This window comes from Lipotes vexillifer, unplaced genomic scaffold (assembly GCF_000442215.2).
Source record: "Lipotes vexillifer unplaced genomic scaffold, Lipotes_vexillifer_v1.1 scaffold732, whole genome shotgun sequence".
In the NCBI taxonomy this organism is placed as follows: Eukaryota; Metazoa; Chordata; class Mammalia; order Artiodactyla; family Lipotidae; genus Lipotes; species Lipotes vexillifer.
Window position 1 is genome coordinate 356,026 of NW_006792596.1, and position 26,867 is coordinate 382,892.

The 26,867-nt window shown below is 40.4% G+C and overlaps 1 protein-coding gene across 1 annotated transcript in view; it reads right to left on the reverse strand.

Moving 5' to 3' along the window:
- The window catches only part of CRYBG1 (crystallin beta-gamma domain containing 1), a 214,497-nt gene that overhangs the window by 106,419 nt on the left and 81,211 nt on the right, over positions 1-26,867 (reverse strand). The window contains exon 2 of the mRNA XM_007465760.1: positions 15,976-16,114. Within this exon, the coding sequence (XP_007465822.1) occupies positions 15,976-16,114 (139 nt within the window). The remainder of the gene's footprint in view (positions 1-15,975; positions 16,115-26,867) is intronic.

Sequence of the window (26,867 nt, forward strand, 5' to 3'; positions counted from 1 at the left end):
AGCAGGAATTCCTTCTTGTGTCAGCTTCACATTCTGATAGCTTCCTCTCCTCTTAGTAAGATGTCTCTCTTCTCCAAAACTACGGACCACCTGAGCTCAAGGTCTGTCTTGCAACCAATATGCACCTCCCAAATGATGCCCTCATTCTGAAGCATTTTTACTACAGTCCGTTTTCCTTTTTCCTCTTTTCAGCTTCTATAACTGCCTTGTCCTATCTTAACAAGCAGCCCTTCCCTCTGTGCTGCTACCCCTTTGACAGTCTTTCCTTAATCTTCCCTGTCCAGTCTTTGCTCTCCTTTAACCTGTAAATAAACCTCAGGCTCTCTCTCCAGCTGCCAGTGCCCATTTTCCACTATTCCCATAACCTTTAAGAACTGTATGAATTCAGCTATATCCTTCTTTTTGCCAAATCCATTATCCCCTTCAACTTACTTATTTCTTGAATTCCCTCTTTCAATTTTACTTTCTACTTGTGTGAACTATAATGTTTTTCTTTTTAAGTTTAATCATTCATTCTCTTGTCATTTATTCAACCTTACAGACAACTCCCAGTTGTGGATGATTCTGTCTTACCCCATCACTGGCATTCTTTCTCCAAACTTACAATCCCTGATGCAAATCCCATTGGGGTCGGAAGTATTTTAAAAGTAAGAATCTGGGCTTCCCTGGTGGCGCAGTGCTTGAGAGTCCGCCTGCCGATGCAGGAGACGCGGGTTCGTGCCCCGTTTCGGGAGGATCCCACATGCCGCGGAGCGGCTGGGCCCGTGAGCCATGGCCGCTGAGCCTGCGCGTCCGGAGCCTGTGCTCCGCAAATGGGAGAGGCGCCATAGCAGTGAGAGGCCCGCGTACAGCAAAAAAAAAAAAAAAAAAAAGTAAGAATCTTCAGATTTTGGAAAGGTAGTATGTATACGTACAATAACACATTAATATTTCTGTAACAAAAATGTATGACAATTTACTGTAAATGGGATAATTAAAGATAATAAATTGCCTCATAAGTGTTCAGGTCAGATTTTGCTGCCAAGTGAGTTTCAACGTCAATTCACAAAAAAAAACAAAAACAAACAAAAAAAAAATGAAAGAGAGAGAGAGAAAGAAAAGTAAAACAACTGAAAATTTTCCACTTCTCATTTGCTCTGATGATAGCACAAATCTATTTCTCCATACTGCTCTCTCTTTTATTCTAAAACTTTCTACCTGGTTTTCAAGTTCCTACTTCAAAGTCAACATTTTCTAAAAGGAACAAATCAATTTTTCCTTGCTAGCAGTCTTCCTTTCTAAAGGATTTCCTTTGTCACCAGGAACACCATTTTTTCTAGCCTCCCAAATTAAAAATCTTTCATTCTATCCACTTTTGCTCCTACATGTAATGCATCATTGGATCTCTTGACTTCACCCATTCAACAGCCTCTACCTTAATACAAGTCCATACTGTTTTTTTTTTTTTTTGGCTGCATTGGGTCTTCGTTGCTGCGCGCGGGCTTTCTCTAGTTGCGGCGAGTGGGGGCTACTCTTTGTTGCAGTGCACAGGCTTCTCATTGCAGTGGCTTCTCTTGTTGCAGAGCACAGGCTCTAGGTGCTTGGGTTTCAGTAGTTGTAGCATGTGAGCTCAGTAGTTGTGGCTCACGGGCTCTAGAGCACAGGCTCAGTAGTTGTGGTGCACAGGCTTAGTTGCTCTGTGGCATGTGGGATCTTCCCAGACCAGGGCTCGAACCCGTGTCCCCTGCATTGGCAGGCAGATTCTTAACCACTGCACCACCAGGGAAGCCCCAAGCCCATACTGTTTTAATAGCCTCTTGGGCAGTTTCTGAGATCCCAGTCCCCACCTCTGTTCACAGCTTTTTATATCCCTCAACACTGCCCTTCCATCACACCAGGAATATCAATGCCACTACCTCTGAAATACTGCATTCATTACGAATGCTTCTTTCCTCAAGACCTTACAATAATTTCTCTGTATTTAAAGACTGTACCCCACCCCACACTTATTCCTGAAAAAAATTCTACTTCCTAAGTTTCCTTTCTGTACCATTCTCTCTAACCAAATACATTCTATCAATACTTTGCTTAATTTATCGTCTCATGTGTTCAACTATCGCCTCAATTCTGATGCCTTTCCTAATTGTAAGACAGAACAACACAGTATCAAATGTAACTGGTACACTGGGTCTTATTTTTTGTCTTAAGTAAAATTAGTTTGTCATTTCTTTTAGGCTTGTTTTAGGGTAAGTTGTTGGTAATTTGTGAGACTGAATTAGTCAGTGTACTTCCAACAATTCCCTTTTCATTCCCCTCCGTTGAAAGAAGAAACTCCTATGCTTGTACCTCATTAACAAGCATGAAATGAATAAATAAATAGCACATGTACCAAACATAAGGAACAAAGGATAAGCCATCCGCAGAATGTTACCACTAAAACTGCAGACGCACTAGGGACGTTTAATGAGCTTTGAATGAACGCTGAGCACATGGGTATTTGAATCTCTTTCCTTATTCTGTGTACTTTGACCTCCTGCTTCTTTCCTTTTCTTCTATAACCTACCTACTAATTCCATCATTACTATCTATGCTGTGAAAATATGTGTTGCTCTATTTAGTATTTTAGATGACCATCAATGAATATTTACTCACAAACTTCAAAATATTTGCTCTCTCAAATATCATTTTTAAACAAGACGAGGGTCGAGAAGACAACTCATTGCAAAATCAGCAAGCACCGTCGCAAGGTCGGAATATCAATTTACTCAACCATCCCTCTCCCAATAACTCCAACCTGAATACCATTCTACTCAATGACTTTATAAATGACCAGAAGGAATTAATCAAGAATATCTTCACCAGATTTATAGATGAAACTAGATATTCAAGGTTGCTAATGCTCAGACAGATAGGAATGAACTTCAAAACAATTAAATTTAAGGATGATTTTACAAACAACTAAAGAACATTCAGATTTAAAGAGTAACTACCAGGTGTAATAGACAAGCTGGCTAAGCACAAAATAGAACAGAAAAGACTTGTATGATGGGGGGTGGTGTGGGTATAAGTAACAAGTCAGTGAGAGCAATGTGATTATTAAGTTTCTCTTAAAAGACAATATCAGGGATTTCCCTAGTGGTCCAGTGGTAAAGAATCCACTTGCAATGCAAGGGACGGGGGTTCGATACCTGGTTGGGGAACTGAGATTCCACATGCCGCGGGGCAACTAAGCCTGCGCACCACAACTGCTGAGCTCGCGCGCCTCAACTAGAGCCCGCGTTCTGCAAACTACAGAGCCCACGCGCCCTGGAGCCACGTGCCACAACTAGAGAGAAAACCTACACACCACAGCTGGAAAGAAGCCTGCGCTCCGCAATGAAGAGCCCGCGCACCCCCAACGAAAGATCCCTCATGCCTCAACGAAGATACCGCATGCTGCAACTAAGACCCAACACTGCCAAAAATAAATACAATGAAATTTAAAAATAATAAATCTGTAAAAAAAAGACAATATGATAAGATGAATTAATAAAAATGTTACATAAAATTACAGACACTAGAAGTGGAAGAACATTATATGTAATCTAGTCCAGTTGTTTTCATGATTTTATCAGCAGTAAAGCATTTTATTCAAAAGAAGTTGTACAGGGATTCAGTCATATATAGAAAACAGATATAAGTAAACATCTCTGAGTGAAGACAAGGAGTGAAGCTTGCAAGCCTGAGTTCCCCTCCCATCCAGCTTTCCACCCATCCCTTTCTTCCTGTTGCAGCCTCCAAGGCATCTCAGAGGATCCCTAGGGTTCTACAGAGCACTGTCTCATCCAACTCTCATCTCCTAATTTACAAGTATAAAAGTTGAAATCAGAGCTCTGGTCTTTGGGCTACATTCTGTGCTTTATAATTCACTTTTCCAGTTATTGCAATTAGTGTATTGAGTGTCTTCTATATGGCAGGCACAGTATTAGGTGTGAATAAGATGTGAATGCGAATACCCTGCCCCAGAGAAGTCTAGTGGAGAAGAGATATAATTTCTGAATAACAATATGGAGAAATCACTTGGGATATTATAAAATTCCATGAGAACATGAGAGATATCAGACAATACCACCTGAGAATTCAGGGAAACTCCACAAATGAGATGATATTTAATTGGGGTTTTTAAGATGAATAGATGTTGATAAGGCATAATTTTTTGCATTCACAGGTACTTACCAGATTACTTTAGCCAGTTTGGATTATCACAGTTTTAAAACAGAAAATCAAAGAGTTTTTTTTTTAAAGGGTATTTATCATTGTTACAATGTATATTGTCATTTTGGAAAATATCTGAAAAAAATTCAATATTTTGAATTAATATATACATTATGATGGAACTTCACTTAATTGCTAAGCTCATAGAATTTAATTCTTAGAAGTATCTTGATATTCTCTTTAGTTATTTTGGGCAAAGCTTATGAGAAAACTCAAGGGCAAAGTCTTCTGCACTGGTTTGAATGACGTTATCATCAATAGGGAGATGCTTTAAATTAGGAATTTTAGCATCAGTGCCAAATCAGTCCCTACTTGCCCCATCTTCTAAGTTGGTTGATGTTCATTTTAAGATACTAATAAAACAAAATCAAATAAGAAAAAAGTTCCACATTATTTGGGGTTCTTTTTTGGATCATTTTGGTGAATAGCATGTTCAAGTTTCTAAGATCTACATTCAAAGTCAGCAGGGAATTAGGTGAGATGGTCCACTGTTCATTGAGATGACCCAGGTTGCCTTGGAGAGATTCACTTGGGTTGCAATTGTCATAATCACAGAGATCTCTCATAATCACATGTTACCCAAAGGCTCTAAGCATTTAAGTTAGTGTTATCTGGTTGTCTTCCAGTCACAAATTTTCGGGTTTTCCCATGTTTTTCTGGACATTTTTTCCATATTGCTGGTTGAAAGTCATTAAAAATACCCCCTGGTAGCTGATAATGAACCACTAATTATCAGAGGACACAAATCTATAATACTAAATTTTTGACCTCTCTATAGATGGTGTTTGACTAAAGCTTCCGAAAGAGAAAGTCATTACGTAAAATGGCAGAGAGAAATCAAAGCTCTGCTAAGAAGACAGTAAAATCAATAATCATGGGAATAAACATAGAATAATTAAAATACTAAGTCCCTTGTATTCAAGTCTGAAGACTTGAATACAAGAAACAGTTAAGAGGGGTCCATCTGACCAATGTGGTCTGCAAAGTACTAACTTCAAATGTTTAATTCCACCTTCAATTGTCACTTCAGCATTTAGATGTTCTTCAAAAGTGTGTGTGTGTGTGTGTGTGTGTGTGTATGCGTGTAACACACAAACATCAATATATATGTATATACATATATATACACACATACAAACACATATATATATTTAAATCTATTACCCATTTCATTAAGTTATGGGTTACATTCTAATCAGTACCCTGAGGAAAATGTAGGTCAGAAGTACATACAGCTTGCTTTTTCTAAAGCACATTACAAAACTAGTCTGACATACACATTCTACACATTCCATTCCAGGAGCTTCAAAGCTATCATGTGCAAAACAAAGCAGATGTATAATATTACAGGTGGAGAAAAGGGGGATGAATAAGCATCAAAGGCAAGCTCAGGCTGGTGGTGCTGGCCACCCCACATGTTACAAAGCAGCACAGACGATCTACTACTAAAACAAAATACTGGCTTTAACAAACAGGGGCTGGGGATAATGAGTGACCACTGGTGTTGAGACCTTGAGTCACCACTCAATCTTAAGACAACATCTCCTGGGACTTCCCTGGTGGCACAGTGGTTAAGAATCCGCCTGCCAATGCAGGGGACATGGGTTCGAGCCCTGGTCCGGGAAGATCCCACATGCCACAGAGCAACTAAGCCCAAGCACCACAACTACTGAGCCTGCACTCTAGAGCCAGTGAGCCACAACTACTGAGCCCACGTGCCACAACTACTGAAGCCCGTGTGCCTAGAGCCTGTGCTCCGCAACAAGAGAAGCCACCGCAATGAGAAGCCTGCGCACCACAACGAAGAGTAGCCCCCGCTCGCTGCAGCTAGAGAATGCCCGCGCACAGCAACGAATACCCAACACAGCCAAAAATAAATAAATAAATTTACATATATATAAAAAAGACAACAGCTCCTGTCAAATTAGGTACACAAAAAGCAATTCTGAGCTGTTGATTCAGAATCTTAAACAAATCATTCCACTGTTCAAAGCACCTTTATGTGATTTAATATCTGATTCAATTAAGAACTTGGTAAACTGCAAATAAGCTCAGCTCACAGGAAAGTAGCTTTTGAGAGAATGTAGGGTAGCAAGGTTCTCTCCCAGCATTCAAAGTTCTCAAAAGCCTAAAGTAGAGACTAAGTCTCAGAGAACAGTACCCAGCAGGAGCTACCTTCACAGGCATTGACTTCCCCAGTTAAGCTCTAACCAACTGCAAAAAAAAAAAAAAAAATTGTTTAACATTCAGAAAAAAAAGTAAGGGACTATGTTAATAAATAGTGCCCAGGATACTTTCAAATATATAAGACTACCATGGCATTAGCCCTGTGAAACAGTAACACATACTGATTCCCAATCATGTACCTCATACTCAATTGTTATTAAAGTGACATTGGACAAATCAATATTCAGAAAGATTCCCTCAGCAGGACTCACCTCTAGATCCCGGTTACAGTACCTGTTTCTGGAATTTTCATATCTATTCCGGGAGTCGGGGCACCTATTCCGAGAGTCTGCCCTCCCGCTGCGACTGTCGGCACACCCGCTGCCCCTGCCACAGCCAGAACCACGGCATGTTCGACCCCCGCACTGAGGCTCTGGATTAGGCCAGTCTTCAGATTTTCCTCAGCAGAAGTAAGTATTGCAGGAGTGCAGTGTCCAGAGCTACATAAACAACCAGATCTCGTTCCAATTGGCCCAAATGGCGTCGAGTGTAGCCACTCGACGAGGGCTTTGTTCTTGACTAAAGAAGGGATCCCCAATGAGGGATTCCTGACCTAAATAAATATTCTATGATTAGAATATTCAAAAGAAGACACCTCCCCCCCCTCCCAAATTGTCTTCTCTCTGGCCAAAATGACGATGTGATCCTCTCTCGATGTCTTCAGGAAAACAAATGAGCATCACTGGCCAGTGACTCCTCTTTATTTTGGGGATGACGTCACAAGAACTTTAATTTTCTCCTGTACTCCATTAGCTGGTAGGAATTCAGTTTGAAATTTAAGGATGTCAGAGAACAATAATTACTACGTATAGAGAGCTTTGTATATGCCCTGGGTTTTACAATCACTAACGATCCTTACAACAAGACAGGCATGCTGGTCAGGATAATCACCAGCCAGGGATTCCTGATGGAAATGGATCTGTCTTGACTAGAGCTAGACACAGAATCCTGAAGGACTTTAACTTAAATATTTTCAGCCCTTGATACTTTGAGTCTAAGACTGTTGTAAATATTTTTTATAATAAGTGAAAGAAATTCATTTGAACAAAGGGACTGAAAGACATACAGGAGCAGGACTGAAGTGAATGAGACGGAAAAACATTTCAGTGACTCTTCTGAGACTGTCATTTAGTTCCATTGCATGAGTGACCAAAAAATATTATTTCACAAGTCCCATTCCCACTACCGTCTCCTCTGATACCCACTCTCCAGTAAGAGCAGAGAAGCATTTCGAGTTTTCACTACCTAACAGTTCCGGCCACACAAAACTCCCGCCCCTACAAGCACACAACAAATTTAAACCTTAACTGGATAACCGAACACTGTTATTTTAAATAACTTAAAATAACTTTTTAAAAGAAAAAGAATACAAAAAGGTTAAAATGTCCCCTGTAAAAACACAATTTTTAACCAGTTTGAATACCAATGATTATCACTTTTTCACAATATCTTAAGCAAGATAAACCCAACACACAAATGAGCAAAATACACGAAAAGATAATTCACTGAAGAAATACAAATGGCCAGTAAACATAAAAAAAGAGCCCAACCTCATTCTTTTTTTTTTTTTTTTTTAATAAATTTATTTATTTTTGGCTGTGTTGGGTCTTCGTCGCTGAGGGCAGGCATTCTTTAGTCGTGGTGAGCAGGGGCTACTCTTCGTTGCGGTGCGCAGGCTTCTCGTGGTGGCTTCTCCTGTTGCGGAGCACAGGCTCTAGGCACACAGGCTTCAGTGGTTGTGGCACGTGGGCTCAGTAGTTGTGGCTTGTGGGCTCTAGAGCTCAGGCTCAGTAGTTGTGGCGCATGGGCTTAGTTGCTCCGCGGTATGTGGGATCCTCCCGGGCTAGGGCTCGAACCCGTGTCCCTTGCATTGGCAGGCAGATTCTTAACCACTGTGCCACCAGGGAAGTCCCCCAACCTCATTCTTTTTTTTTTTTTTTTTTTTTTTTTGCAGTATGTGGGCCTCTCACTGTTGTGGCCTCTCCCGTTGCGGATCACAGGCTCCGGACGTGCAGGCTCAGCGGCCATGGCTCACGGGCCCAGCCGCTCCGCGGCATGTGGGATCTTCCCAGACCGGGGCATGAACCCGCGTCCCCTGCATCGGCAGGTGGACTCTCAACCACTGCGCCACCAGGGAAGCCCCCAACCTCATTCTTAATTGAAGAACTATAGCTTTAAACAAAGAGATACCAACAGAATGACAAAATGAAAAAAAAAAAATCAATTACATACAACATTTATGAAGTGGTAGGAAAATAGGCACATTCATTCACTTTGGTTGGGAACTTAGGTTGATAAAACCTTTTTATGGGCAATTTGACAATATCTATAACATCTAAAAATAAGTGTACTTTTGATTCAGTAATTCCATTTCTAGAGAATTTATCCCATAGAAATACTGACAAAAAAAACATCCAGAGAGAGGGCAATGTTTATAAAAGAAAAAAAGTGGAAATAACTTAAATGTTCATAAATAAAGATTGGTTAACTATAGAATAGTACAGCCATCGTAATATACATATGGAATACTATCATGTTGTAGTTCAAAAGAGGCGTATTTATAGATACTGACTTGGAAAGATGATCACAAAGATTGCTTAGTAAAAAGAAACAAATTAGAGAATTGTATGCATTGTATGATATCTTTTGGTTGGAAAAGTACAAATACACTAACTCTGTTTAAATAAATGCATAACAAAAAACTCTGAAAGTATACACACCAAACTAGTTACCTTCAAGTGTAATGGGAGAATTTAAGTCTTCATTTTGTATGTTTCACACTCTTGGAAATTTTTTTCAACAAACAAATATAATATTTAGAAGAAAAATAATAAATATATTACCACACTTAAAAAACAAACAGGGGGCTTCCCTGGTGGCGCAGTGGTTGAGAGTCCGCCTGCCGATGCAGGGGACACGGGTTCGTGCCCCGGTCCGGGAGGATCCCACATGCCGCGGAGCGGCTGGGCCCGTGGGCCATGGACGCTGAGCCTGCGCGTCCGGAGCCTGTGCTCCGCAACGGGAGAGGCCACAGCAGTGAGAGGCCCGCATATTGCAAAAAAAAATACAAAAACAAAACAAACAAAAAAAAACAAACAGACCTCAAAACCCTACCACAGACAAAGCTTTCCAGTTTGGGTTATGGGGAAATGGACGAGCTAATATATACTTATATATTTATTTATACGTATGTGAATAAACAGCACCCACAGTCACTACCTCAAAGGAAGACAACACATGTACTTGGGGTGTAAAAAAAAAAAACAGGGCTTCCCTGGTGGCACAGTGCTTGAGAGTCCGCCTGCCGATGCAGGGGACACAGGTTCGTGTCCCGGTCCGGGAAGATCCCACATGCCACGGAGCGGCTGGGCCCGTGAGCCATGGCCGCTGAGCCTGCACGTCCGGAGCCTGGAATCCGCAAAGGGAGAGGCCACAACAGTGAGAGGCCTGTGTACCGTAAAAAACAAACAAACAAAAACAACAACAAATCACTCATTGATCTCCTGCTACTTCCTTGTGACCATGGTACTTTCAAATGTACAATATCACAGATAGTTATATCCATAGGCTTGATTTTCCCAAAGCCAGCTATGCACAGGCAATCAATCTTTTTCTTATAAGGCCAGACATTTAGCTTTAATGAGAAAAAGAACTGGTATACCATATCCTGCTTTTGTAATGCCATTCTGGGGATATTAAAGCAACATTCTCCAGCCCATAGAATGCCCAACATGTGAAACTTCCTATGTAGGAAAAGCACCTCTTGCTGCATCCAATATACCAGGCTTTTTCAGTGGAAAAGTGCTCCCTAGGCCACTATGCTCTACCTTGATCTTCACGACCCCACAGCCCAAGTGCTGGAGAAGGAGGGTGGAGTCATGCTCCGGAAACAGCCACATTCTCTTTCTGCTGCCCACACATGGCTTACTTATGTGTATGTGCATTTGGTGAGCTTTCCTTCTCTACCTTCTAGAGCGTAAATAAAAATTCAACTCATACGGAGCTGAAATGCTGCACATTTGCAAAGCATTGTTTTCTACTACTTTTTACTGCAAATAGACAGCATTTCATTCATGCAAAATTTATAATGTTCCAGCCATACAAATGCAGTCTGACCCTTAGGGCCTCCCAGTCTGGTAAGGAAGGAGACTTGTAAATCAATATGGTAAATGCCAAGTTCATGACACATCCAAGGTAAATAAACAAGTTTTTGAGGGCAGGGATCACAAAGAAAGAGCTGTTTCTGCAGGATCTTAAAGGATGAGTAGAATTTTGCAGGTAGACAAGTGGAAAGACTTTCTAGGCATGGGAAAGCATATAGGCAAAGGCAGTAGAATGGTGCAATAAGAAATCTGGGAACAATAGTAACGTCCTCGGGCAATGCAGTCAGGACTGGTAGAGTTTACAGCAAATCAGAGAATCATAAAAGAATCACACGTGCATACCTAAACCATTTCAATGTGACTTTAATCACAATATAACTTAAATCGTATCTATTCATTCCTCCATCTTCAAAAATATTTTGAATAGGCAATACTTTCAAATAGTTCAAAATTCAAAATATGAAAAGGTGCACAGTAAAGTCTCTCTCCCACCTGCATCCCCTATCTACTCTTTTCCCCCACCTCTATCACAAGTAATTACTAGCTTTTCATGTATCCTTCCATAATTTAATGAATCTACAAAGATATATCTATATCTATCTATCTATCATCTATCTATCTATTCTAATCCTCCTTTTACACAAAATGTAACATGCTGTACACATTGCTCTCTATGTTGAATTATTTTTCTTAACAGTATATTTAGCCTTTTAGATCAGTACTTATAGAGCACAGAGAGACTCCTGCCATGCAGCCAGTAGGGAAAGGGACGAGAGATTGAAACTGGGAACTAGGCCTACCTGTGTGGCTAGGACAGGTCCCAGGGTGGGGTGGGTAAAATGATTCAAGATCTGAAGGACGATGAAAGCAGAGATTTGGGACAAGGTAGGTCTAAGGGGCCAGCAGTCCCTAATCACACACCAGATGACACATGCAAGTGTAAGACAAAGTGCCAATAGGAGTGTGGAATGCAGAGTTGGAACAGATGGATTATACTCTTAAGTCCTTCAAGGAAGTCACTATTGGTAAGGGTTAACCTTAGTAATTAAATGCCTCCGTCTCAGGATTAGGGCTTGGGGGTCGGAACTTGGATTTCGAAGGTCTTACTACTTGCAGGATAATTTCAGAAGAGCCCTTGCTGAAATCAGCAACATGGGTGATCTGAGACAAAATGTAGGAGCCCAGCAACCAATGTTCATGTACTGTGTCCTAGGCCAACCCAACACTGGGCTGCATGGGATGGGGCAGGGCAGGTGGATAAGTCTGAACCCTCTTAAGTACTTCATATTTTGAACCTTAGTCCAACCGAAGAAATGAGGTAAGCCTGGGGATTGGGCATCCAGAGGAAAATCAGTGGGCCCATGTGGAGCAGCTAGAGAGAGAGAAAGCAGAAGTGATAGGGTTGGGAAGAGAAACGGGATGTCACCTCTCAGAGTGTTCCACCACCTGAGAAACATGGAAATGAATGTGTTAGGAAACGTTTTGTCCTCTCTGCTACCTCGACAAATGCTTGTTGAATTGAATTGTTATCCTTATTGACTAAACTAGAATAACCAGGCTGGAAGCTGGACAACACTCCACCTTGACAATTACAAGGTTAATTGGGCAATGAAAAAGCTGTCAAAAGCAACTGTGGTGGAACCATCTCTGAGATACTTGAGACTAAAGCAGATACCTGTCTTGGATGATTTGGGAGCATCCCAGTCTCAAGAGTGGGATGAGAGCTTCACAGATATCTCCTGAATGATGAGGCAGAGAAGCATTAACAAGAATCAAAATCTGTACACGTGAGTTCTGAAGAAGCAGCACTGATTTGGCAAAATTCTTTCTCCTCTATAGATTATAGCAACTTTGGTTTGGGGGTGTGGGGCTTATTTTTTCTTTTAAAAAGTACACATACACACACTTATACACATGCACATGCAAACACTTACAGGCAATGGGAAATAGAGGCTTTATCCAAGTCAAGAATGAAAAAATCCCAACGGTTAAAGCAAAATAATTCTTTTCTTTTGCTTGAATTAATCAAACAATTGCTGTGCCCACTTATTCCTTTTTACTTGTTTGAACTTGGCTCCAGAAGGATTGAAAATGTGACAATTTTACTTATCACTATTGTCAGATACAATTTTCTAGATCAAAATAAGTGATTAGAATTGAAGGGAAATTAAAAGATTTTCATACTAGAAATCACTGAAATTCTCATTAAGGTAATTACTCTCTTTGAAGATGCTAATTTTAATTCACAGTACTTTGCTCAGTATTCTTATTCAATTTTTTTTAAAGAAATGCTTTATTTAATAAAGGGTGTTACTTCATGGTCTGGAAATATCTCTATGTAGTGGAATTAAGACATTTTCACTTAAAAAATGAATTAAGTAGTAAATATAGTAAGTATATAATACAGCAAAACATATTAATCTACAATGTTAATCCTTTCTTACATGCAAAGAAAGAATTATTCAATATAATTATCACATATGATATATGTGATACCACTTCCTTATGCTTTTCTCTCATATTAAAAGTCTGTTACAAATATAAATATTTGTAACAAATATAAATATTTACATAAATATATCTTCTACTCTAAAGCTGACTAAAGGTTTTATGCAGCCGTTTAAAGGAAAAATTGTTTGGTATAAATAAATATAATCCCTGATGATGTTTCTCATCTAAGATTTAAATTCTAGTAATATTCTCCTTTGATTTGTAGTTGCGCTTTTTTTCCTAGTTGACATATACACGCATTTGAGAGGCAATGCCAGCTTTATAATTATAAATCCCTATTTCCGTTTATACAAGCTGGAAGAACAATGTCTTCTTTTAATTGAAGGATTCAGTACAGTATTGTCAGCTCTAAAGAATGCCTAAGGAATGTTAACAGCATGTTAAATAAGTAAACAAACACAGTAACACAGAGTGTATGGAACAAATATAGAGAATGAATAAATCTTGGTTGTTTGGGGGAAGGCATATGGCTTCACTTCAATGAAAATAAAAAATTTAAACATTCATCTGAGTAAATAGTTATAACTTAGAGGGCTAGATCAAGTCAGGTATCTTAAGAAGAACTGATGGCCTTCTGCCTGGGAAAGACACCAAGGGTGGCCCTGATACAACTGCCTAGTAAATCTGCTGAATCCTGCAGGAAATGACGAGGCTTGCTGCAGAGAGTGGATTAAGAGAAGAGTCCTTTGGAAGGTATGGGAGGCACCCTGGCATGCTGGCACTCACAGTACATGGAGTTAGCTTCTGTTTCCCAGTACTACTGGCCAGGCTGGTGATGTGGGGCTGTCCTGCACTTCTGAGAATGGTCTGGTTACTCCCCTCAGCCATGACCTCAAGAGACATAAAGTTGAGAACACATCAGTAGGCAAGAGAACGTCTGTTCCATGCCTCTTCCTTTCTCCCAGCCCTACTAGAATATGCAGATGAGAAAGATCCAGAGAGCTACAGCCCAGAGCAAGCAGGAGGAAGAAAGAGGGATGATGGAGGCGGGGAGCGGGAGAGGGAGAAACAGGCAGATCCAGAAGTGGACCCGGGAGCCAGTTCTTCCTGATGTGGACATTTGACCATCTCTGAGCCGGGGAGTGTGGTACAGGTAGAGAGTACAGGCGGTGCCTGGCTGACCCCATTTCAGGCAACACGTGGAGACAGTGTAGCCAGAAGGACATTTTGCCTCTGCTTGCTCCTTTCGTCCAGTTCCTACCCTGCTTCTATCTGCCCTGGCTCCCTTCCTACACTGGGTTCCCAGTTCATCCGTTTCTGGTCCCAAGCCTCTGCCTTCCCCAGGTGTACCGACTGGCCTCTTTCTCCCTTCCAGCCTTCATGGGACTGAGCTCTCTGGCTTGGCCTTGGGGCCTCTCCCATGAGCTGCCTGGTGCTCAGGGCTCCTTGACTGCAGCCTGGGACTGCAAGCAAGGGTTGAGAGAGCATGTCTAGATGGGATAAGAGCACTAGGAAGAAGACATGGCTATTGCTGAACTGCAGACCAAGGGAGGGGGCACTGCAGACCCTTCACCGCCATCCTTCTCAGGGAATTCACATTTTGCCGCAACTTTGAATGCTGCCACCAATTGTTTCCTGGACTTCAGTAAACATCATAGGATAGTTAATGGCATGATACTTGCAGAATTATTTTTATTTTAAGTTATTAAAGAAAAAATGAAGAAAACAACTCGAAACTCAGGGCCAGTGACTGGATTTATCAGGTTTTGTTTCCAGTTATAAACTATTTCTTATACAGAAAGAAGAACAAAATGCAAAACCAATTTGAAAGTGAGAATAAATTATAGGAAGCCAGGTTATTTAATTTTTTAGTTTAAATTTGATTTTTTAATTTCAACATTTTATAAAATTTAATTTTATATTGCTGGTACTCTGATTGATATTATGCTACTTTGAGTTAGAAAGCATTTTCTGTTGAACTTCCCTACCTACTTTAGTCATTTTCTAATAAAATATAAAATATGAGTTTATAATCGCACCATGTCCTTTTTTCTTACTGCTTTCCACCAGTAAGGATATTTTTTCATTTTCATTTTTAATTGTGGTAGAATACACATAACATACAATTTATCATCTTAACCATTTTAAGTATATAGCTCAGTAGTCCTAAATACATTCACATTGTTGTGCATCCAATCTCCAAAATTTTTCATCTTGCACTAAGTAATTTTTTCACTTTTAATATATAGCATTACTAAAGCAAATTCCTTTGGATGGGGGATTTCTTTCATGACAAAATATCTTTCATTACTAACCCTCAGTGATCTTATAAGAAGTTTTAACAAGAAATGTATTACACAACCTTCAAAGCCCGGCAGCTAAACCAGCTCTCACACTGTGACTCAAGACTTTATTCTGCTTTGTTGCCTGCAGGCAAGGACAGGAGCCATGTCTTTTCATGGGTGAAAGGATGCAGTTAACATGCATACACATTATCTCCCACTTTGGGGAAAACTTTTCTTTTAAGGCAATATAGTTAAGTGAGAACTTTCTGTGCAAACAGCTAGATATTAAGATGTAACTACCGATAGAATGGTAACAACTCTAAATGCCTTACAGTAGGAAGCAGTAAAAATGCCTTTTATGGGAATGAATCACTATTTCCAAATATTGATGTCATTTTATTTTGTATACCTTTGAGTTAAAGGTATACAAAGGGAAAAAGGCAGGCAAAAGGCACCCAGGACAACGAGGTAGCACATTTGAAGGCAGCAAAGAGCAAAGATTCAAACTTATCCCTTGATCTTTATTTATTATCTTGGTGCGTTGATATATAATGACCTTTTTACCATCTACGTTCTTTTCAAGTATGTGTTTTTCAATCAGACAGGGGTTATTTTTCACTTTTTAATTCACTGAAGTGTTTAGTCCTGGGAGCCAAATACTGGAAATGAAGCATTACCTTTTTAAACATTCCAGACTCTGTAGGTAAAGGACCAGGCACCTCACAGGCAGTGTGAAAGAACCGGGACTCCCCGCAGCGCAATGTAAATTCTTGGCACTCTCCAGCCACATGGCCTCCATCCACTACCTCCAAAGCTCTGTAAAGAGTGGAAACAACAACTTATCAAGGATGCTGGAAAATCAAGAAGCCCAAAGGCACACTCCCCTGTGTATATTTCCAATCAACCAAAATAATGAATCATTCTTCAAAGCCTACACAGGATTGCAGATAACTTGGTACTCTCATAACACATTTATAAACAGGATTCTTTTAGACCCTGTGCAGAAAACAAATTGAGATAGATGGGTAAATAGGTAAATTGCTAGATGGTTAGATTTTGACATGAAAGCAATACAATTTCATTTTATATTTGTTTGGTTGCTCTGCTGTCATTGCTCTTAAGAAAAAAAAAAAAAGACATTTGTATGTTTCCTGAACATTGGAAATAAAGTGGAAACTGACTCCCAGTTAGGGGAGGAATCTAGGCTATGCCAGGCAAAGGAAACTGTTCCCAGGATTATAATATTTATTAGATTTAAAAGGAATGCAAACCAACGAAGGCAGAGAGTTTTAGCAGACACTGGTGGTTGCCTAGCCCAAAACCATTTCCTTTATCTAAACCCCCAGCCTAACTGCCACACCCCTAACACACATTTTCTTTGCTAATAACCCTGATTTTGTTCAGATATCCATGTGCTTCAGAGGAAGCTGCTTCCTTCCCTGATAATCAGTCACGATTGGTCTAATCCTGGTGTGCCATTCCCCTCACCAGTAACTGACTCAGACATATGCCCATACATATCTGCCTGGCTGATATCAACACACTGATTTAGGTCTACCTGACCCTTAAAGTGTTTGTACTTTGCCCTACTTATCTGATGCAACTCTGGCCACTGATATGAGAGAGACATCTGCTGAAGGAATCAGGAGAAGGTCTTTCTCTTAAAAGAAGGTTTACAGAAAGCAATAGTTCTTCCCTGAAAGCCAGTGTCATGACTGCATGTGATGAATGTGACAGCCATCCTGGGACCAGAAGTGGCATTAGCCTATTGAGAATAGATGGAGGAGAAAGCAGGGCAGAAATATGAGAGCAACTCGAGTCTTCAAATACATTGTTGAGTAGCTGAATTAACCAACCCTAGACCTGCCCTAGCTCTAGAGTTCTTGTTATGTTGCATAATAAATGTCCTATTCTTTAAGCCACTTTGAGTCACGTGTTCTCTATTATCTGTAGTTGAGCAGCATTATAACTGATACAAGGGTTAATATATTTCTTTTTCTTTTTTAAAAAATTTATTTATTTTATTTATTTATTTTTGGCTGTGTTGAGTCTTTGCTGCTGTGCGTGGGATTTCTCTAGTTGTGGTGGGCGGGGGCTACTCTTCGTTGCAGTGCATGGGTTTCTCATTGCAGTGGCTTCTCTTGTGGAGCACAGGCTCTAGGCATGCAGGCTTCAGTAGTTGTTGCACATGGGCTCTAGAGCACAGTCTCAGTAGTTATGGCGCACGGGCTTAGTTGCTCTGCGGCACGTGGGATCTTCCCGGACCAGGAATAGAACCCGAGTCCCTTGCATTGGCAGGTGGATTCTTAACCACTGAGGCACCAGGGAAGTCCAGGTTGATATATTTCTTAAGCATATAATTAAGGCTGAGAAATTAAGGCTGTATGGGAGTAATTTGAAGAAATTCATCTTGTACCTCTTTGTTTTAGAAAACATTATTCTTTGTGTTATAGAAAATATATTAGCAGCAACAATTTCTTTTTGTCTTCTCCATGGGAACTGAAATAAAAAAATAATTACTTTAGCCCAGTCACAATTTCTCTCTGCATAAGTAACCACTCTGAACTGTTTCCTTCCTGCAACATTTACGTCATATATAAGGACTTAGGAAAAAAACATTTCTACCCTCTGAGAGAAAGCACTGAAGTTCACCTTTGAGGAAAATCTCTCCTTAGGAATTACAGATGGCATGTATAAAGGGATAGAAAAACACACCTAGCTCCGGAGAATCACATAACAACTGAAAAGTATCTTAGAGTTGAGAAGGTGTTAAAGACTTAACCACGCTTGTATGTCTGCATCAAGACCTATTTTTACTAAGTGGTCCACTGACCCTAAACCACAGTCCTTGTCCTTCTTTTGCTCACAAATAAGCCAAGAAGAGCAGCAAGCAAGAGAAGACCACTAGGACTATAATGGGGAAGAACAAATCTGACTCCATATGGGATCTCTATCCCTTTTACTTTAACTTTCGTATTCTATTGCCTTTGTTACAAGTGCATCACTAAAGAGACATTGCCTATAGTTTAAAGTATACATAATGGCCCGTATCTGGGAACCCTGCCTCCCAAGCCTGAGGTGTAAGCTAAAATACCTTTGTTTAAGTTCACAGGAAACATCCTCACCAGGCCCACCTGTAAATGGCCGCAGGAAAGAAGAAATGAACACACCCCCTCCAGAGACTGGCTGGAATCAGGAAATATTTGCAACAGCTTTATCCCCTTTTGAGCTTTACCTCCTCTCCTCCCGCTCTTTGTTCTATAAAAGAAACTAGCATCCAAGCCCAGGCAAGATGGTTCTTTGGGACCTTAGTCCACCATCTTCTCCATCTGCTGGTTTTCCAAATAAAATCGTATTCCTTGCGTCAACACCTCATTTCCCGATTTATTGGCTTATTGTGAGGTGAGCAGTACAAGCTTGGACTCAGTAACAGGACAGAAAATGGATTCCAACCACTGCAGTTTTATAAATTGTAAAAGTAACAAGAAATGTACAGAAAGTCTGCCACTTTTAGTATTTTTTCTTTTTGAAGAAAAAAATATATGCCATTGAATGGATCTAGTGATGCAGTGATAAGCCTGAACGACATGTGCTCCTAAGCTTTATATTGTTGGAGGTGGGCAGAGTTCCAAAACGGAGTTCTCCCTTCCTGCTAGATACTATGTATTGTGTGATGAAAAGCTAGCAATGGTGCTCTTTTTTCTCAATTTTTCTTGTGATCCAATCCCTGCCTATAGTATAGGATCCTTTCGCCTGCAAGTAACAGAAATTCCAACTCACAGAAGCCTAATCAAACACGAAGTTTATTACTGCATATAAACGAGAAGGGTGGACTGAGTTGCTTTAATCGGTCTATTCAGTTGCTGCTGAATTGAGTGGCTGCTACAGTTCTGGTCATTACATACAGATATGAGAGATACGATAATTCCAGGGGATGAAAAGACTATCTTTTCCTGTGTCTCTCTCTCAGAAGTAAGGAAGTCCTGGGAGTTTGGGACTGACATGTACACATTGCTATATTTAAAAAGGATAACCAACAAGGACCTACTGTATAGCACAGGGGACTCTGCTCAATGTTATGTGGCAGCCTGGATGGAAGGGGAGTCTGGGGGAGAATGGATACCTATATATGTATGGCTGAGTCACTTTGCTGTGCACCTGAAACTATCACAACATTGTTAATCAGCTATACTCCAATATACAAAATATATATGTGTGTCTGTGTGTGTGTATATATATATGAGGAAGTAAGGAAGTCTTCCCTAGAAACCACCTAGCAGACTTCTCTACGTGTCTCATGCCTACACCAAAACAATCACTGGACCTACCCCCTTGAGGCTGGGGCCTGAAGGACATCACCATGCAGAGAGTGGGCACCAGAACAAGCTGGTGTTCTATTAGGAAGAGAGGATTGGGGGGGGAGTGGACATGGATGTTGGTGTGTGTCACCTCACCTCCCTGTCTGACAACACGTTCCCCATACTTACTACACTGTTGGTAGACGTGGAGTCGATATATACTCATGGTTGAATTTGAGTTACCCGAGCAGAAATGTTCATGACTCTGGCCTCATTGCATGTTGAACCCAGGCAGCGTACTTGCCCTCCTGATTTGGGGATAAACTAACAAGACTTAGCCTGCTATCCAAAGGTCAATTCTATATGCTTTGGGTCATGATCTGAGAAGGCAGATTTATCTTCTCAGTGGTCAGAGGAAGGGGATGACCCTCACAGGTAGTCCAGGCAAGGTCCTTGCTTCATCTGCAATTCCCAAGCCAGGAATTGCTGACTTTGTGCTATAGCCAGTGACCTCTGACCTCCCTTGGAGGGGAGGGGGATGAGGGGGTTGGCTGAATTCCTTTTCTTCCAGATCCAGATCCAAGCAGTCCTGCTGAGCACCTGGTCACAGGTGTCATTATTTCAAAGTTGGCTCCAGGACCTGGTTGGGAGGTGAAGAAAGGCCACGGGATGTGTGGGCTGAGAGGGCTTCACAAGCCAAGCTCAGCTTTGGGAGCTTCTCCCCCCAGAGGCTGAGGCCACCCTGTGAGCATTTTCTAGTTCCTCTAAAGTCAGACACAGAACTTCCACTCATGGCAAACGTATTACACAAGTGTGTCTCCTGAAACACAACCTTTGCGAAACATGACACAGATATAATACACCTAGAATCATGCTGGAGGGACCCCCAGGCCCTACATTAACTTTGAAATAATATCTAGCTTTCATTCTTTCAGCAAGCATTTTTAGATTTCCTGCCATGTGTCATATATCCAAGGACACAAAGGTGAAGAAACCCACTCCAAGCCCTCAGGATATCAAGGTCTAGTAGACATAGGAGCTCATTGCATGGACAAAACATTTTAATTGTGAATAATAGTCACAGATGGAGCTAGACAGAGATAAGTCCCCCTAGCTTAAAGAAAATCTTAGTGTTTGCAACAGGAAAGACCAATTGGAAAGTTCATTTTTCTTTTCCAAAGGGTATATTTCAGTTTAACTCCTGATGGGCTGTTGGTAGTCTTAAGAAAGACTAAGCATAGCCCCCTGGTGAGAAATTTAAGATTTATAAATGGAAGTAGACTTTCCTTTCTGAATAGTCACTACTGGTCTCTTATTAAGCACAACACTTCTGGGGTTAAAAAATAAGACAGAATAAAATCAAATCCTCAAACACTGCCATACCGGTCTGTAGTTTTAGCAGAGGATAATTTACTAATTTGCTACTTTATACTCTGTACTTTCCTTTTTTTAGTACAGGTATTATGCTGCCAGAAGTGAAAGAGTTTCAGTGTTAAGTATTGTATTTTACTCAGACTCATAAACAAGTGGAATACTGGCCCACTCATTCCATTATTTCCTGTTTCCTTTTTATTTGGCTTTTGCTTTTAAAAACCAGATTGCCCTTGTCCTTGGAGATCAAGTAGGTAGAAAATTAATAACGGCAAGATTGTTTACCCTTTCCTAAATTAAAAGAGCCACATGGCTATTTCCAGACAAATCCAAGCTTTGTGAGGCTTGAAGCTTATATAATTTTGGAGGCCTCTTTAAGAGAAAGAAAACAAAATATCTTTACTTTTTCAAAATTTATAGCACTAGGGCCCCTCCTAAGGCATTGGAGCTGCCCAGGAAACTTTAGCTTTGTTTGCTTCCTATAAATCCACCTCAGGTTTTCCTGATCTGGTCTCTGCTCCACCAAGCTGTTCCTCGAGCATTTTAATATGTGTAGCCCAATATAAAGCAAGGTATGAGTTTCTTATCTAATAATTCTTGCTTCAGAGATAATATACATGTAAAATAAAACGAGACAGAAAACTAAAGGTTTGGGATTAACTCTAGGGTATAAATTGATGCTCTACTGCCATCTAGTGGCTACTCAAAGAATTCATAGTATGTTCTACTAAACCTTGGAGTTGTGACTTGAAAGTTACCAAAAGGCGTCTCCAAGAGAGCTGAAAACACCAGATATTAGAACCACTCTTCTGAATTAAGGCAGTGGTTGTAAGGCTATGTAAGTTTTCTGGCCACAAAGAAAGGGAGGAAACTTTTAATTTACTAACAAACAGCACTAAATAGTATGTGTAGTGTTTCCTTGCTGAAACTGCTAAATGGTAGGGAGCTGCCATATACTGAGCAACTTCTATCCTGCTAATATTAGACCCTGTATCAGAGTATGGACACACCATCAGATAATTCTAGACCTGGAAAGGTCCCTAGTGATTACCTGGTGCAGTCCCTCATTGCACATTTAAAGAGACACTGGCTCTGAGAAACCACAAAGTTGACAGGGCCCTGTGCCTGCTGGTTACCCATGTGCATGAAACTGGATGTTAGGCTTTTCTGCCTAACAAAAGGCTCACAAAGAGGCATCTAATGACAGTGTGACAATAGAGCCAAGTAAATCTGTCCTATCTCCAGGAAAAAAAAACAAAAACCAAAAACCAAACAAAAAAACCCTAATGTATTTCCCTTGGAAAACCAAGGATTTTGGATTTACAGAACGAGTTTTTCTTTCAGAAGCAATGATGTATTCAAATTTGTATTTTTCTCACCTGAATTAGAGAGGAAATATAGCAATGGTATACCCACTGATTTCAGAGTCATACCAGCCTAGCCATTAGCCATGTGATCTTGGGCTAGTTACTTCTCTCAGCCTCAGTTTCCTCATCTGAAAAATGGGGATTAGAATCAGACTGCCATGAGACTTAAATTAGGTAATGCTCATGAAACACTTAGCCTAGTATTGCCACATAGTAGGTGCTCAATAAGTATCAGCTATGTTAATTATGCCTATGAATATCAGTTGACATTTGCTGAATAATACAATAACTTACTAGGCATCATGTGGATTGTATTTTGAGCTAGCATATTTATCAGGCTCAACTACAAAATGATATAGAAATGAGAATATCTGAGTTGGAAGATATCTCAGAGATAATCTAGTGACCCAATCATCTCGTTTTTCAGTTGAGCTCATTGAGGACCAGAGACGTTGTTCATGGTCACAGGGCTAATTATTGGCAGAGCTGAGGGTACAGAACCCATCTGACTCCTAGTTTAGAGACTGATTTCAAATTCTCTGTAGATGAGTTTTATGATCACAAAATCCCTAGTTGGATGGAGAGATGAATAAATTCTCTATGCTCATTCAAGTTTTGAAAATCCAAAACATCCTCATAGTTTTAGCCATATAAAGAATACTTACATCATTAATACCAGCATTTGGTGTTAGTAAACGGTGATAGCTTTTAATGCAGAAAGGCTGCCATCTAGTGGTTTCACTAGAGCATCAATCTTTTCATCCTTTTTAGTAGTGTTTTTGTAAACAGTAACACACCCTGGTTTGGTTGGCCTCTATTGCTCCCAACTGCCTCCATCTTTCTGGGCCCCTTGAGTTTTGTTTTTTTTTTTTTTTTTAGAGCAAGAAAGATATTTATTGTTATGCACTGCCAAGGAAACTGGCAGATGCCACTAACAAATGATAAAACATTCTTCTATGGCTCATTATTTCCATAAAAATAAACTATTTTTCAGTTATCATTTCTGAAACAAAATATAAACCCAACTATAAATGACCAAAAAATACAGTGGCCATCAAACCCCAGTGCAGTGCGTGTCACTAAACTTGAGGCTTTAAATGGCAGCTCAAAAGCTGGGAACCATCTCCCAATGTGCTGGGTGGGACAGAATTCCCCCCATGTCTGTCCAAGTTCCCCTCATATCTGACCGCTGGGAATGCAGATCATCTTCTCTCCTACAAAGGCTGGGTTTTGCCCTAGTAGTTCCATGTAGTGAAATCTAGGCTTTGGGTGCTACAGAGTGTGTGAAATTTAACTAAGCTATCTCAGGACCAATATAATACATAAATTTTGGTCACTTGGGATCGCTTCCCATGATTAACAAACTATGAAGGCCCCCCAGAACCAGGCTGGGCTCAACAAGGTTTGGCTTTATTAGTGTTGGTCCCAGAGGAAAGAAGGATCTCAATCTGAGCAAGAGCAAAGAGGACCAGGGACCAAACCACCCGGGGAATCATTGCCCAAAACCCTGAGAGAACTGAGGACCCGTGGTCTGTATCTCAAGGAATGGCTTGGGTTTATCAGGAGTCTTGTGTTTCATGCATGACTGCATATGCTCTCACTCAGAGCTGCTGAAGATTCTGGCATTTTTTTTTCAGCTTTTCTTTACAATATTCCAGTTGGACAAGTTTAGTTTTTAGTTGTCAAAATATAAAAAGTTTTCTTGATTGCTGGCATTTTTCTTTTAAGGCTACTCAAATTTCTATAACCTAATAGCAGAGAAAATGTAGCTCTTCTTTTGGTGACATATATAACCCCCAAAGAAAGACTAATGACTTTACTAAGCTTTACTAATGACTTTACTAATGACTTTACTAAATAATGCAAGAGAGAATATTTTATTTATTTATTTTTTTAACATCTTTATTGGAGTATAATTCCTTTACAATGGTGTGTTAGTTTCTGCTTTATAAAAAAGTGTATCAGTTATACATATACATAAGTTCCCATTTCTCTTCCCTCTTGCGTCTCCCTCCCACCCTCCCTATCTCACCCCTCTAGGTGGTCACAAAGCACCGAGCTGATCTGATCTCCCAGCTGATCTGATCTCCCTGTGCTATGCGGCTGCTTCCCACTAGCTAGCTATCTTAACGCTTGGTAGTGTATATACGTCCATGTCACTCAAGAGAGAGTTTTGTTTTTTGTTTTTTTTCCTTGCGGTACGCGGGCCTCTCACTGTTGTGGCCTCTTCTGTTGTGGAGCACACGCTCTGGATGTGCAGGCTCAGCGGCCATGGCTCACGGGCCTAGTCGCTCCGCAGCATGTGGGATCTTCCCAGACCGGGGCATGAACCAGTGTCCCCTGCATCGGCAGGCAGACTCTCAACCACTGCGCCACCAGGGAAGCCCAAGAGAGAGTATTTTAAATTGCTGTCTTTTGCAACACAAAACAAAAGCTAATGGTGATTATATAACCATGGAGCAGGCAATGAGCAAGAAACTTGGCAGAATATAGTTATGTGTACAAGCGTAGAAAACCAACCCCGAATCACCAGAGGCAACTCTGGGGAGTTATCCCTGAGCTCTCCTGTTCCCAGCACCCCACCTTAGATCACTGGTCAGGGGCTGTCATCATACCTGAGCTTGCTTTGAGAGCCACTAAAAATGCAGCCACATTAGACTTCTTTGTTGAACATATTGCAGGGAACCTGAGAAGGGTATAAGCCACCATCTTATTTAATATTCTCTCTGTAGGGACTGAAAGGAGAAATTTCTCTCTTTCTTAAGTGCCAAATAAACCTTTCCTTTTCCTCACCAGTTGTCTTTCAGACAATGTGGACTGTGTACCTGACCATGAAAAAATGTTAATAATTATACAGAATCATATACATTCTGTAAAGTAATTGTCTCTCTGGCCTTATCACACTACTATTCCTTTAGTTTTCTTATCTTCACTTATTTACATTGTTAATTCAAGATAAACTGTAAATCTTTAGAGGAGGAAGTGATGGGGTGGAAATTATAAATACATGGAACATGCTTTCACCTTGCCAGTATGATGTCCATCTACCCTTGTCCATTCCAACTACCATTATCCTACTTCCTAACTTCACTATCTCTTCAATTTACAGAGTTTTCCAGCTATTCTCTGCTATCTGGTCTCTCCTGCATCCTCTAACCCATTCTAAAGTTATGAATAGATTGATCTTCCTGGTGTATACTGGTGTTTGAAAACCATTAGATGGTTCAGCACTGGGTACAGAAGAGTCTTAACTCCACAGTTTAGTATTCAAGCTCTTCTACCTTCTGGACTCAGTTTACCTTTTCAAACATAGCTTTCCTACATGTCCTATGTCACAGGCAATTTTACTGTAATTTAGCTTTATCATAATCATGGATGGTTCTTTCTCTCATGCCAGAGAGGAAGTTCCTTTGTGTATATAATTCCCTCTGTTTCTGACACGGCATCTGACCACATCTGTCACATCCCAGACATTCAGTAAGGACTTCCTGGGTGAGAGAATACAAAGCCCCTTTTGCAAAGATGGTGTGACTCATAACTAGTAGCTTACAACTACTCATAAGTAGCAGCTTGCAGAGCCTGCTGCTGTTTACGACTGTTTCCAATAAGGTCAACACAAAGCTTTAGTTCAAAAGCACCTCTTCCTAACCACGATAGCTGCATGCTAGGCTGGTCTGTCGTTATTTTCCACAAGTCTATGGTGATGTCACATACTTTGAAGTTGACTTTACAGCACCTTTACTAGGCACCATCTGCTTCCTTTGTTTACCTTGGCCCCACCTACCTCACTAGTCCAAAGCGACTCTGGTGCCATGACAATTAGGAGTTTATGAAACTCTGGGGTCCCTAAATAACCTGGCACTGAACTCTTCTGCCTTAGTTAGTCCTTCCAGGCACTCAAAGAATTATCTTCCTCAATCCAGAGCTTTGATAATACTTGCAGTGCTGTAAAAATTATTACTATGTAGCATTTCTAGAAGCAATAAAGTTTCAAGAGAAATTGTGTAATTTGTTCCTCATACCAATAATGTTTAGTATTTACGGCATTTCCTGAACTTACAAATACTTATTTTTCCTACAAATCAGATACTCTCAAAATTCTCACAGTTATAATTCAGAGATTTAAAGGCTCTAATCAATATGTTTTTACTATATGATGGTCCGTAATTCTCATAAACCTAAAAGTGAGAATTGAGTCTTTCAATGTTACTTGTAAGACGTTAAAACATTCCCACACACAATCTGGTGCTTATAGTAAATGTCCTTTGATGATAATGTGAAACTAAAAAAAAACTATTTTAAAATATGAGGATGAGTCTCATTATCTCTTTTTTTACTTTTCAAGAGAAGTCTTATGGAGGTTAGCTTTTACATTAATTTTCGTAACTGTCAATTTCATCATGTTTGACTTACTGGATTTCCAAATACCTGTCAGTTGTTTGATGATTAATGTAACACGCACAGTAATTAGTACATAATTGCCTGAATTACATCTTTGGCTTCCCCTATCCACCTGCACCAGGTGGGTAAACG